This window comes from Mastomys coucha, unplaced genomic scaffold (assembly GCF_008632895.1).
Source record: "Mastomys coucha isolate ucsf_1 unplaced genomic scaffold, UCSF_Mcou_1 pScaffold15, whole genome shotgun sequence".
NCBI classification, from domain to species: domain Eukaryota; kingdom Metazoa; phylum Chordata; class Mammalia; order Rodentia; family Muridae; genus Mastomys; species Mastomys coucha.
In genome coordinates this window covers 71,984,470-71,999,528 of record NW_022196897.1, presented here as the reverse complement: position 1 = coordinate 71,999,528, position 15,059 = coordinate 71,984,470, and the positions used below count along the sequence as shown (strand labels likewise).

At 36.5% G+C, this 15,059-nt stretch overlaps 1 protein-coding gene across 1 annotated transcript in view; it reads left to right on the top strand.

Annotated features, from left to right (window-relative positions):
- The window catches only part of LOC116090419 (fatty acid desaturase 2-like protein FADS2P1), a 39,445-nt gene that overhangs the window by 20,091 nt on the left and 4,295 nt on the right, over positions 1-15,059 (top strand). The window contains exons 5-10 of the mRNA XM_031370879.1: positions 5,501-5,626; positions 8,135-8,195; positions 11,142-11,218; positions 11,393-11,490; positions 13,031-13,127; positions 14,674-14,753. Coding sequence (XP_031226739.1) covers positions 5,501-5,626; positions 8,135-8,195; positions 11,142-11,218; positions 11,393-11,490; positions 13,031-13,127; positions 14,674-14,753 — 539 coding nt within the window. The remainder of the gene's footprint in view (positions 1-5,500; positions 5,627-8,134; positions 8,196-11,141; positions 11,219-11,392; positions 11,491-13,030; positions 13,128-14,673; positions 14,754-15,059) is intronic.

Genomic DNA, 15,059 nt, shown 5'->3' with positions numbered 1-15,059 from the left:
TGACCATTAGCATCCTGTAACATTAGGAGATAAGCTACATCTCCATTTTTCTTTAACTATGTACATTTTTCTTACCATGTACTCTGGCTCAGAAGGTGAGAAAATGTCCTCCAGTCAAGACATCTCAAACAAATTCTCCCATTCAAGCTAGAGCCTCCTAGGAAAAGGTGGAACCCACTCAGATTGCTTTTTCTTTCATAACATACTGTCTTTTTATATTGCTTCTCAAAGATAACCATTTGATTTACCAGACTAAAAATAGGCAACTAATTAATGGAGTAAAGGAGTGCTGGAGCCAAAACATTGGAGAGCAATGAGCAGCAGCCATGGGCAACAAGTGATAATGGAGGGTAGGCAAGAACTTGATGGTAAAAGTTGCCAGATGTCAAGCGCAGAGGGTCTCCCTAGAGGCACTTGTAAGACTTCTGTAAGACTTGGGAGATGAATGTTACCTTACACCTGTTTTTCAGATAAAATGATTCTTCAGAGGGGCTGACTATTTAAACAATGTCTAGAAAATGGTTAGTTAGATAAACTAATACCACAGTATTGAATAATGCAGGCCAGAGTAGGGCTTCTCAGTTTGAACTGTCATTTGAAGGACACCGAGAATCTTGGTAAACATAGGCATACTTAGACTATTAAAGGTGATTTGATTTATTTTATTTTCAGTGGGGTTTGAGTGTCAGTGAGGGTGAAGCTCTCTGGAGGCTTCTCAGATGATTCTAACCTAGAGCCAGTACTGAGAGCTACTGCTCCAAAGACAAACCTTCTTGCATTGAAACTCAGCCTCCTGTGAACTCGGTCACTTTGAACAAGTTATTTTATGCATTTGAACTTAATTTCTTCACTGAAAAGAAAATGAAGATGGATGGATAAAAGCTTCAACCTGTGGGATTTTTATAGTTACACGTGATACTTGTGTGTCATGTGTAACACAATGCCCAGAAACAGCCATGTCAGCTGCTGCTAATATTAGGAACAATATTTTCACAACCAATATAAGGATCAAGACTAAATAAGAAAAATGTTTGATCATGATAGTAATAAGAGGTAGACTATAAGTCAGACCATGAGTAGTTTACAGAACTACTTATGTGTTCTTAGCCACTATCATTCAGCATATGGAGCCATGACTAGACTTAAGCAATGAAAAGTTCAACTTTGGTTCCTAAATTAGAAACACGTCAAAACAAACAAGTAATTGTCACATTGTATGAAAAGATCTATTTAATCAGATAATTTCTAGATATATTTTCTTCCTCACCTGTAGCCACCATCACTAAGGACATGAGTTTTCGGAATTCACTTTGAAATATCACAAAATAAAAATAAAGGCATTTTTCCCCATCACTATGAGTTTCAGGTAGTGAAGTGTACGTGTTTCCTCCCCTGTGCTCAGGAGACAGAAGAATTAAAAGTCATTTGTCCTCAAGGCAATTGGCAACAATTACCAAGGTTTGGTACCCATTAATTCCAGTGAGTTCCACCCTTGCCGGCTGCTTTTGAAGTCAATGTTTTCCCACTAACACAAATTTACACATAAGTCTTTCTATACTACGTCTCTAAAGATATTTTTATAATTTGAAATGTATATCTTTGGTGACTCCTGACTTGAATGAGAAAATGGGAAATAGTTCTAAAAGCAGAGCCAGAATGCTTTGTCTTTTTTTCTGGCAAGGCCAGTGAGTGATTCATGAACAAGGTAAATGTAGGTTTCAACATGAATGGAAGAGAAAATTACTTGTGAGGTGGTAAAGCGGGTGGAAAGGAGATGACAAAGAAAATTCTAAGCAGCAACATCCTCACCTCTTACAATCATTACAATTCTAAATTTCATAACTGGGTTTAACCTCAGTTTCCCTTACAACTCAGAAAAGCATGGGTAGCATTGGAGTTATTATTCAGCTTCTCTCCAGTGTGTGTGTGTGTGTCTGTGTGCTGTGTGCTGTATGTGTCTGTGTGCTGTGTGCTGTATGTGTCTGTGTGCATTTGTGAATGAATGTGTGTATATGTATGTGTGCCTATGTGTATACACATATGTATGTGTGTTCGCATGTATGTGTTCCAGCATATACAGTATACAGACATTCAAATACCCTGTCTAAAAATGAACCATGAATTCTGTACATATATTTTGAATCCTCATGTATTACTGATTGAGTATTCTTAATTTAAAGATCCAAATACCAAATATGAGTTGTTTCAAAATCTAAATATTTTTTAAGACCAAGATGATGCCAGGAATAGAAAATTCCATACCATGAAACTTTCTTTCATTTCTCTCAAAATTATTTAAAATGCTGAATAAATTCATCTCTAGGACCAGGTGTATATGAGACAAAATGAGTTTTATGTTTACACTTAACTCTCATGTTCATATCTCACTGTATATATACAAATATTTCAAAGAGGTTTTTTAAATGAAATTAAAGATACTACTGGCCCTAACATTTAAGATGGACATGTAACTTTTTTCAAGATCTCCCTATATGAGCATTTCCAAATAGTAAGAATACAGTATGACAATAGAGATAATGAAGCAGGAAAATTTGGATTACAACATGCCTGACTATAACCCATGACTATATCCTAAATTATTTAGTGGGAGGGAAGGGGAGATGTCAGGTAGTTACTTCCTGTAATCTTGGAGAACTATATCCGCTTCCTGGTTGAGGAAATTTCCAAATTCACACACCTAGTAGATGGCTAAGCAAGAATTTAAGTTCCAATTGACTTCAGTCCAAAGATTAGATTTTTTTTTCTGCATGAAACTAAGGGCATAACTTAGGATTAAGGACTGACCTAAGGAGGACCAGTGTAGAACTATCCCAGGGTAGCCACATATAATAGTAAAAATCCTCCCCTGCTCATGAAGAACTCTCCTTCATCTCCGGTAAGAGTATTTTCTAGACACAGAGTTTCAAGTAGAACTGGTTGTTTAGAGCACACCCATCATTAGGATAGCCACCATTCTAACCTCTAGGGCTTTGTGGTATTAAGATCTGTTCCCTGATTTACTATGCATTAAAACCTGCCTCCCATGTTACCAGTTGTCACAGGTAGTCATTGCCTAAAAGTGTACAGTCAGCTGGTAGAAGAGGCCAAAATATCGGCTGTGGGAAGAGATAATTTAAAAAGAGAATCATTTCTTATCATGTTGAGTTTGGCTGTCAACTGTTCCCATTAAATTGTATATAACTAGCGTGAGAACCTTCTCACATCATGTCTTCCTTAGCATCACAGGTACCTAACTAGATCAGAATCTGATATGTGCCGGGCAGTGGTGGTGCATGCCTTTAATCCCAGCACTTAGGAGGCAGAGGCAGGCAGATTTCTGAGTTTGAGGCTAGCCTGGTCTACAGAGTGAGTTCCAGGACAGCCAGGGCTATACAGAGAATCCCTGTCTCGAAAAACAAAAATAAAAACAAAAAACAAACAAACAAAAACGGAATCTGATATGCTTCAATATAAGTAAGAAATAAGTGAATAAGAGAGTGGCTGTGAAATCTGAAAAGTATAACTTAACAGGAGTAGGAAAGACTGTAATGGGAGACAAGTCTGAGTAACCATAAGCTATTCTTGAGGGAAATATCTGGGAAGTGAATGCTGAGGCAGTCAGGAAACAGATATGAATTGGAGCTAGAACTTCCACTATAAAAGTGTTAAGGAGTGGTGGAGGGAAATGGAATACCGCATTCCACTCTTTATGTTTGTGTGTGGTAGATAATCATTATGTCTCATAGTAGAGCTTCCAGAAAGATTATGTAAAGGTAGGGCTAATGCTTACAAGTTTTTCAAATCATTCTCATCCACTTTGAGGTATATAGTGTAATAGACCATAATGTCCAGAAGAAATAATATATAAGCTACATTAAGATGACATCATAAGACCAAGGAGCCTGCTGCTAGATAGTGTCCTTTAGGCATAACAAGAAAAATGAATTCCCAGACTCTCAACAATAAGGTTGCCTAAACAAGACCAGCATAGTGATAACACCAGTGGTTAGGACAATATGGACATGGGAAATTCTACAAGGTTCTACCTCTAGATAAAGAGCTACATGTGATCAAGGGCTATTGAGAAAGAGTGAATCGGTTTCCTCCAGAGACAAACTCCTTCACAGGTTATTAAGACCCAAGTAATCAGCACTCAATACATGTACATATGAGTAACACTAAATGGACTCTGTAGACTATATATATATATATGCAATGAGCATTTGTGTGTATAGGTGTGCACATATATATATGTATATATGTAACAATAATAATTTTCATGAATTTGGGAGGGAGAGTAGGGGACACAAGAGTAGTTGGGGGGTTAGTATGGTGTAGTTAGATACAATGTTGATGTATGAAATTTCCTAAATAAAAACAATTTAAATGATATCACTTATCTTAAATTTTATAAAGCCATACTTAAACTGCCTACTTATAGCTATAATATGATAATCAAAATATTATGACTCAAATCTGTTACCAACATAAAAATTAGTTAAATATTTTGTCTTTTTTTTTATATTGATTCTTCAAAGTGAATTTTGAGACTAATTTATCTAGTTATATACAGTTAGTAGCTCTTATATTGGACAGAGCTGATGTATAATATGTATACATTAATTATTAATAGATGGCAAGTATGCAATGAAATATTACTGGTATTCATTTTTCTATAATCAATTAACACAAATGAGGAGAAGTTGGGTTTCTCAAAGAGCCGATACTTTAGCTCCAGCATGTCATTTCTCCTTGAGATACGCATTGAACTAAATGTCACCATGTTCAATCGGTACTGAGCTTCAGGAAGGATGAGTGGTTTGCCAAACCAGCACACCAGCATTTAAAAGCCAGTATACGAAAGCGGAATAAGAGACCTCAAAATCTTTTGTTTTATTCAAACTCTCAAACTTAGAGTAAGAGAGAAAATATCACTAACAACTTAATCAAAGATGATGCTAGCTTGGCACCAGTTAAAATGTTTTTATTCTCATTTATTTTTATAGGAGAGCATTAAGCTGGGACTTACAATGATCTGAGCAGAGTTCTCCAGGAAGAACACTTCAAAATCATGATTCTTTGAAATATTCATTGAAGTTTCATATATAGGGCCACTTTTTTTCCCCAGAACTAATTAAAATCTTGGCTGTGATGCTCCTTTATGTGTCAGATAGGAATAAGACTCTCTGCTCCACCTTCCTTCAGAATCATTTCTTAGATTATGCTCTTATAAAAGAAGGCTAGAAAACCATTCCAGATAAGTAGATTGTTTCCATTCTCAGGAGTTCTTTTTAGCTTGCAGTGTGTTCTTGAATTAGAAAAATATTTCTTCCTAAATTCTTATTGCCTTTTTCTAATAAGTCATCCTGTGGCCCAGCAGCAGCATCACCTAGAGAAGATAAATCTTTTATTTTCACGTTGAAGATTCAGAACACTAAAACAATGAGGGTTACTTGGGGGAACATTTTCTATTAGTTAATGAGTTCTGTCTTCTCCTCAGGGCCTCTCGGCTGATTGGTGGAATTATCGACACTTCCAGCATCATGTAAAGCCAAATATCTACCCCAAGGATCCAGACATTGATGTGGGCCCACTTTTTCTGCTTGGAGATACTCAGCCTATCAAGGTGCATTTAACTACCATTAACATTATGAAAATATTCCTGGAAGTAGACCCTTATCATAGAAAGATAATCACAAAAGATCTCAAGCCTCTCTCCCTTTTAATGTCCATATATAGACCTGAAGTTTTAAGTATAAAAGCACTTTACGAGTAGTGACTCTCTGACCATAAAGGTCACTTACTGCAGATTCCCAGAACAGAAGACATAGTAACCTGTGTCACCTTGCTTGAGCAACCCCAATGACAGGTTCACTTCTAATGCTTATCACTACCTCTTAGGGAACATAAGCCATTCTCAAGCAGTAGAATCAGGTGACGAGGACCAACATTAGTTTTCAAAGCAAGAAGTAGAGATGCTCACTGAGAAAAAAACAATTCCTTGCATTTAGTTAAGACTAGGCTGCAAACATCTAAAAACTGGTTAACTCAACTCATTTCTAGTCTAGTTAATAAGCAGTGATATTATAGTTCATATTCATTTTGGTGTGTTTGATTATATGAACTGCATTGCCCAATGATGCCTGTAATCTCATGAACAATTTGTCACTCAAACAAAACCTAGAGGGTCTAAGCGATATGCTGAATTTTTCAGTCATTGATTTTTCATTAATGTCTCAACTTGAGTCTGTCATCTAAAAGACTATTGTTTATTAAACAAAAGAGGCATACTGATTAAATCAAAGCTTTATTCCTCCTCTAGGAGAATGGTAGCTCTTGAGAATCATACTTTCAAACAGGTCTCTGTCTCTGTCTTCTAGAAGAACTTTGGGGTATTAGAACATGTGATTCCATCCTTGTTATTCATTGTCAAGGCCTGTCTTACACAGAGCCCAAAGACTGTAATTTTTAGAAAATTTTCTTTTCTCAGCTTTTAGGGATTTATTTCTGTCCCAAATAAAGTAGAAAACAAATTTTCTTGTTAATATATGTGTTAAAGATGCTACCTATTATCACAAGTTGATTGCTTTTGACAATAGCTCTACAAAAACTTTCATTCCCTTGATGCTTGTGGACTTGTGTGCTCATCACTAGAATAGTGTTGCTTACTTTGGTGTCTCTGATATCCCCTCTTGAGCACAGGAGGCTTGTCCAGGAAGCAGTCAGACTCCATCTAAAGCACCTTTTAGAGAGCAGTGCTTAGAATACATGCTGACACTACACAAATACAGAAGCCACCTCTGTAAATTCTAAAAGCTGCCTGTGGGCCCATTCACAGACACTGTAGTTTAAAGCATGACTTATAGTTATTCCACCTCTGAAACTCAGTGGTGCAGTTGCACAGCAGTGGTGTTTCTTCAGAGTTATGCACTTTATCCTTTCATAGCTCTTTCCTGAAACATCCTGAGCCTTTTTCCAGACAATGTTCTTAACCCACATTGAATGAATCTTCAATATCTTCTATTTCCAGAGAGACTTACTGTCCTTCTTCAGTGTATTGCTCAGCCAGTCTATCTATGTTACCAAGTCTCAGGCATCTTCCACATTATCCCTTTTCCTCATTTCTCACTAGGTAGGTTTTTGGAGACAAGAGCAAGTATAAAGAGATATCATTATTTCATCATAATTTTCATTTTTATGGTAACAAAATGAGAAGTTAACTACATTATCTAGATAAATGAAAATATCTATATATAAAAGAGGGATGAGCAACTGAATAAAATGACTCAAACACATTCTATGGTGTTGTAGCTGGGACAGAGGGAGATCAAAGTGTGTGTGAATTATCATTCTCTCAAATAATCTTTCAATGAATGTCAGCTACATACTAGAGATATACAAACATCAATGCTATATCTCCTGACAAAGTAATTACTACCATTGTGTCCTGAGAACAGATTAAATTGACCAAGGAGAAGCCCAGCAAGTGAACCAAATTCTAGTTTATGAATGGAATCTTATAGTTACACATACATGATGTTTGTAAAAATATCATATATACTATCATGATGACTTAGAAATACTAAGGTAAAATTAAAATCTATGATGAGAATATTTAAAAAAAGATAGATAGACAGGATGGAACATGTATATCCTTTGTATCAAAAAAAGAAAAACATTTAATAAGCATCCATTGGATAAAGGAGAAGAGATAGTACATGATGTTCAAACCACAGTCTAAGCACTACAGTTTTAAGAAAAGCTTAAAGGCTCCACAGAAATATATATTTTGAAATGAACATTGCACATAAAGAGAATACATTTCAAAGTTTTTAAAAAATCACACAAGGAAAACTAATTTTACATGTTATTAGATAAGAAATTTTTAAATGATAATAAACTCTATATAGTAAAAATGAAATAATCCATCTGGGCAAGAACTACGCACAGTTAAAAGCACACTATTTACTCCCAATACTGTTCGGGTTCTTCTAGTTTTCTCAAATTTGACAGGCAGTGTCCTGAAATCATACCTCTCTTCCCTCTCTCTCCCCCCCCCTCACACACACACACACACACACACACACACACATGTGTTGCAGAATAATTGCTCTTTTATTCTCTTTCCTTTTAGTATGGCAAGAAGAAAATAAAATACATTGACTATGAGAAGCAGCACCTGTACTTTTACATGGGTGAGTCTCCTGCAGTCACTTTCCCTGTAATCAGTAGTCAAGCTGAAGACATGACTAGAACTGTCTCACAGAAACCAAGCCATATCTGATTTGTTAATGAGAAAATAAACAGATGTTATTTCAAGCTTGCTGGTGGGAAACTATGAAAATGAAAGAGGCATAGTAAATAGGCATTTCTAACAGATGTCCATCATACTAGTTATTGGACAAGAAAGGAAAGGTATACTTAAAAGAAAGTTAGAAGGCAGACTTCTAATCATATTGTCAAACATTCTTGTCTTAGAAAATCTTTACTGCCAGGCGGTGGTGGCTCATGCCTTTAATCCCAGCACTTGGGAGGCAGAGATAGGCAGATTTCTGAGTTTGAGGCCAGCCGGGTCCACAGAGTGAGTTCCAGGACAGCCAGGGCTACACAGAGAAACCCTGTCTCGAAAACGAAAACAAAAACAAAGAAAGAAAGAAAGAAAGAAAGAAAGAAAGAAAGAAAGAAAGAAAGAAAGAAAGAAAGAAAGGTAGATAGAAAGATAGATAGAAAGATAGCTAGAAAGATAGATAGAAAAAAAGAAAGAAAGGAAATCTTTATAATATTCAGATAAAAGAATAATTACATTTTTGTAGGGAGAAGAGGTGTGGGAAAACATTTGCAGTGTAATACCAGAGAAAATAGACCCAAAAATCAAGAGCATTGTGAAAGTTTGTACATGGAAAAAGTTTGTATCTGCTATGACCAGAAAACAGCTCTAACATATGCACACATACCAGATGCTTAGATGATAGGTAAGAGGGTAGATATGGTAGATGGAGAGATAGATGTTAGATGATAGGTAGATTGGTATAGATAGATGATTGATAGATTGATAAATGATAGATACATATATGCATACAAACATAGATAAGAAGACAGATTACATTAAAGAGATGAGAGATAGATAGATAGATAGATAGATACATACATACATACATACATAGATACATAGATACATAGATACATAGATACATAGATAGATACATAGATACATAGATAGATACATAGATACATAGATACATAGATAAATACATAGATACATAGATACATAGATACATGGATAGATACATAGATACATAGATAGATACATAGATAGATACATAGATACATAGATACATAGATACATAGATACATAGATACATAGATACATAGATACATAGATACATAGATACATAGACATAGACATAGGCATAGCATAGACATCGATATAGATACAGATATAGATAGGTAGGCAGAACAGTAAATTCCCAAGCTACTAAGTAAAACCATTTAGTTCAGTAATTCTGACATTATTATTATTATTATTATTATTATTATTATTATTAAACAAAATCAAACTCCTGATGACTTATGAACAAGTGTTCAAGTAACTCCAAAGTCTACTTATCTGAAACAGACTTGTATATCTGGTAAACGAACCAGCATCAGAGAAGGAACCAAATGCCTCCTGTATACCAGAGGTTGTCAATTGAGGATATTTTTGTTAACGAGGGAACATTTGAAAAAGGTCTAGAGACAAAGTCTCTCAGTATGGAAGGGGATGGTGATAATTTAAAATATCCTATAATGCACAAGAATGTCATCATAATAAATAATTACCTAGCCATATAATTTAGTATTTCTGAGACTGAGAAGCCAACACAGGCTCTCATTTGTCCATAAGGCAGCTAATGGTCACTTGTAACATACCTGTGGAACACAGTCACTGAATGAATTATTTGTCAAGTGGAACTACCCATTTCAGCTTTCAACTCCACACTGGGATTCAGCCTCTACACCTTGTACCTGTCATTAGACACATTCCAAAAGGCAGCTGACACCAGCTTAAATCATATGTAGTTTCACACAAACACACACACACACAAAGTTTTTTATTAGTGAATTTGACTAAGTACTTTGCCTTAATATCATGTCTCTGTAGTAATAAAATATCCCCTTTGCTTATGTGGAATAAGTATTGATTATAAGGTCACTCCAGTATACCCATGTCCCAAATCCTCAATAGTTTCTTGATACTCCTTTCCTTGGAATGTCAGCTGAGAGCCTCTTGGGTACAAATAAGTCAGGCTCAAATGGTCGCAGAAAAACATAGTGTCAAACATGGCTAGAAAAATTTTATTCAGACTAATGCAAAATGACAGAGAAATTTCAGTACCAACTGAGATTAACTCAGCTTAAACAAATGGTGAGAGGGAGACTTTCAAAATACTAAAGAAATAAATTTAAAACTATTGACTAGGAGAGAGAAAGGAGAATGATAGAGTTAGAGCATCTGTGTTTGCAGACATGTGTTTACTGGTGCTAGGCTCTGGTAACCACTAAGAAACATGGCCCTTCTTGTAATTTGCAGTCATATGCAGTCTAAGGTAATTCTCTAAGAAAAACTACATCATTCAGTTTTCCCAAGCAGGAACTTTGATTAGGCTGGTGTGCTATTACAGTCGTTATGGGTGAAATCATTTGTCTTGACAATTAGCAATCCTCATTGGTCAAGCTTGAGATCTATTTGAGAACAAAGTTCAAAGAAACAACTAAAGTTTGTCCAGAGAAAAAACATAATGGTCCCTCTGAGATTGTTTGTGCTCTTGGAGGTCTTGTTGATGCTGTAAGAAAATTAGGTATATAGCTTGGAAATAAGTATACTGACATAATTCTTGTCATACCAATGTATCATAACAGAACTCACTCTGAAAAATTCAATATTTCATTTGCTACTTCAGGCAACTTGAACCTGGAATGGTTGGCCAAGTTCTTTCCCCAGCCTCTGAGGTGTTAAAGCCCAGAATGTCATTCTGGATGTCCTCCTAGCATCCTTTCTCAAGGCCAACGCTCCGGGGAGGACATGCAAAAGAATCAAACACCTACTGGCTTGCACTAGGGTCCACATTGCTCATTTGTCTTTTTTCTTTTATCTTTTTCAGTTGCACTCCCCCTCCTCATGCCCGTCTACTTTAATTTGCAATCCATGCAAGTGATGTACCTTCGAAAGTATTGGACAGTGAGTCACTCATCCCACTTTCTAAATCTAGACCAGATAGAAAATGAGTTGAAAGTGCTTAGTGTCCTCCAGTGTAGCTTCTGTGAGTAACAGGACGTCAGATTGAGACAGTGCTCAAAAATTAGGATCTGAAAATGTCTTCAAGACTTCTCACTGAAATGTTTATCTCTGTAGGACATTGCATGGGTCAGCAGCTTTTACATTCGTTATTTCATCACATTTGGCCCTTTCTATGGAATTTTCGGAACGGTGTTGCTCATATATTTGGTCAAGTAAGAATATTCTCTTGTTTCTATAACCTCTTTCTTTTACCAGAGCTACTTGTATTAGCAAAATATCATGGTAATATGGTCCATTCCCATGAAAGACAACAGTTCAAGTGATTGAATAACACAAATTCCATCTAAAAAGGATTTGTCCAGGTTCAGTTGTCCCCATGTTCTTAGATTCCCAACTAAGCCATATCAATTGTTCTTTAAGGCCAGTATAACTTAAGCTGCTTTGACATCATAAACTCTGCCAAGAATCATGATAGGACAAGACAAATTTTAAGCTCTGTCATGACAAGAAATTTTCACCAAACCGCAATAGCTTCAAAACACTATTTTGCATAAATAGCCCTTCCCAAACTTCTAGTTTGTTTATATTTCATTCAGTGGCATTGCTTTACTAAACCCCTATTTGTTGTAAAGATAATGAGAGCAACTGTGGATCAGACGATCTGTTAAGTGCTGACACTCATCGCTTTGTTTGATATAATCCCCACATGGCTTTACAATATAGGCAGTATCATCTCCTTTCTGTCTGCTAGAGGAACTGATGCTTGGAGATTAAGTTGCTTGCCTAAGGTAACAGAACAAGTAAGGGCAAAAACTGTTGCCAATATAGAGCTTGAACCAAACTCTATCTGATGGCAAACTGTCAAGTACTTTACAAATGCCCTTAAAGAACCTGGCTTGGTTTTTTTTTGTTTTGTTTTGTTTTGTTTTGCTTTTTCTTTTTTTCCTTATGCTGGGCATTGAACTGAACTTCCTGCATATCAGGCAAGTACTCAGCCCCCCAATATCTTTTATGCTTGCACCAAAGCTAGAGTAGACTATTTGCAGGCAGTCCTCCTTTGAGTTAGGAAATGGGACAAAGCATATCATCAAATACTTGTTTCCAAAAACTTATTAGAAATGGCACTCAATGCTCGCAGCCAACCATCAGATTTGAGCTCATGGACCCCAATGGGGGAGCTGGAGGAGGGACTGGATGAGCAGAGGGGGATTGCAACCACATAGGAAGAACAATGTTGGCTGGCCAGACCACCTTGTGCTCCTAGAGACTAGACCACCAATCAAAGGGTGTACAGGGAGGGATCCATGGCTCCAGATACATATGTAGCAGAGGACTGCCTTGTCTGACATCAGTGGGAGGGAAGGCCCTTGGTCCAGTGGAGGTTTGATGCCCCAGCAAAGGGAAATGCTAGAGCAGTGGGGCGGGAGTAGGTTCATGGGCGGAGAAGTATCCTCATAGAGGCAAAGAAGAGGGGAAAGAGAGCAAATTGTATGAGGGAGTTGTGGAGGGGTAACCAGAAAGGAGGGTATCATTTGAAATGTAAATGAATGGCATTATTAATTAAATGTAATAATAAAAAGATTTTTTAAAAAGAAGAAATGGCACTCGAAGAAGACATAAACAGCTACTAGAATATAGAGCCACTTTCATTTCCTCCTGGATTTGGCCAGTTCAGACAGAGTTCATTTAAGCTCAATGATTATACCTAAAGTACTAAATGAGTTGCCACTCCCACTTTTTATTCCTCCACAGGTTTATTGAGAGCCCCTGGATTGCTTATGTTACCCAGATGAGCCACTTACCAATGAAAATGAGCAGAGAAGAGAACCACGACTGGCTCAGCACTCAGGTGATGATGGCATTCCTGAGGAACAGTCCTTCCAACCAGACTGGCTTACAACTGCTAACCTCAAATCATAATAATAACTCACCTTCATAAAACAATTTCCTGAGGGCAGGCACTGTGAGATGTTTTACATGCAACGGAACAAGGTGGACACAATAATTATTCTCACTTTACAACATGATGAAACCTACTTGTGAGAAGGTTTTGTAACTTGTATATGGTCACACAACTAATAAGTGATAGCAACAAGCTTTAAACTGAAGCAGTTTGGTTGTAGAGTCTTGTCTACAAAGTAAAATCAGTCAGTTATCATCCAGAAGCCAAATCTGAACCACTGGTTGTTTATGTATATGAAGATTTACTAGGCCATGGTCATGTTTTTTTTATTTATAAATTATCCATGGCCACTTTGCTGATATAACAAAATTTAATGTTGATGACAAAATTAAAATATTTGCTATTGAAACTATAGCCCACTCCTTTATTGAATACAAAGTGATCATGCCAGAAACTATATACACTAACAATAAAAAAAGCTTCCGAGGTTTATATTTATATATTTGTTTATAATACATACACATGTAACAATAGTAATCAAAAAACAATAGTAATAGTAAACAATAGTAATCAAAAAAACAGGCAGTCATTTTGAGAATAGAGCAGCACATGGGAGGAGTTTGAGGGAGGGTACTTAAGGAGGACTGTAGGGAGGAACGGGAGGGGGAAATAATACTATGTACTTAAAAAATAGTCTAAAGAAAATGTTTATTATCTGGGAAGTGATAGAAAAAGTGTTTTGATTTTCTGTTCTAATCACTAAATATAACAAAGTCTTTCAACTGAATCTAAGACTTAAGATTATAGGATGAGTTGCACCCTAGTGATCAGAGGGCCCTCATCCTTTAGAGTCAAGAAGAAGGATTCTCGGGTGTTTGGTCTGAGAGCTACTTCCATATCTTTTAGTTTTCATTCATCATTTCTTCAGTCATTCTATACTTTCCACATACCCTTGACCTTTTTATGTGAGCATTAATATATTTGGATAACAGCTTGTAAAGTAGGGCTTTTAAACCATTGCCCATAACATATGTTATAAACATTTTCCTACGTGGTTCTTAGCCCTGATATTTTACTGTAGAAGGACTTCATTAGTACTTTATTATTTCATGTTACTCAGAAGCCCTCATGTTCTAACCTAACCATACCTTTTCCACCACAACCCTAAAAACCCTTCTGCATCAGTCAAACTCCTCATTCATGAGAGCATAGCCTTCTATGTCTGAGGAATGATTGTGGCATTTTCTCCTTCAGTCCTAATACCCCTTGACATCTATTCCTTTATATGTACTTCTTAGCAAAATATATTGGCATGTTTTAAATGGTAGACATCTTGAAGGTTGGGACTGTGTCCATGTAACTTTAGTTACATAGTTACTAACAAATAAAAAGTATACAATAATAAGCATGTTGATAGATTTACATTAAGAATTAGCATTTTCTTTGACACTTAGGCTCACTTATAGCTAATACAAGCTTTTTTTCTTTTCAGGTTGTGGCCACCTGTAATATTGAACAGTCCTTTTTCAATGACTGGTTCACTGGGCATTTGAACTTCCAAATCGAACACCAGTAAGTGATGCAAATGGTCTATTGTGGAGCAACGGCTGGCCCTTAATATCATACAATATGGCACAATCATTCAATTAATAGTCTCAGAGAGTTAAAAAGTTTAACCAGGGCTTTCTAAAGACTGCTGCCCATCAGTGCCAAATGGTTGGGATAGAAGGGGTGAGAAGGAGCATCTAACTGTTGTGGGAAGTGAAGTAGAGTCATAGAAATGGACCAGTAACGTAGTTACCATATATCCATCCTGAGTTCTAAGAATAGGGGCTTCTGTGGTGGGACCAGTAACGTAGTTACCATATATCCTGAGTT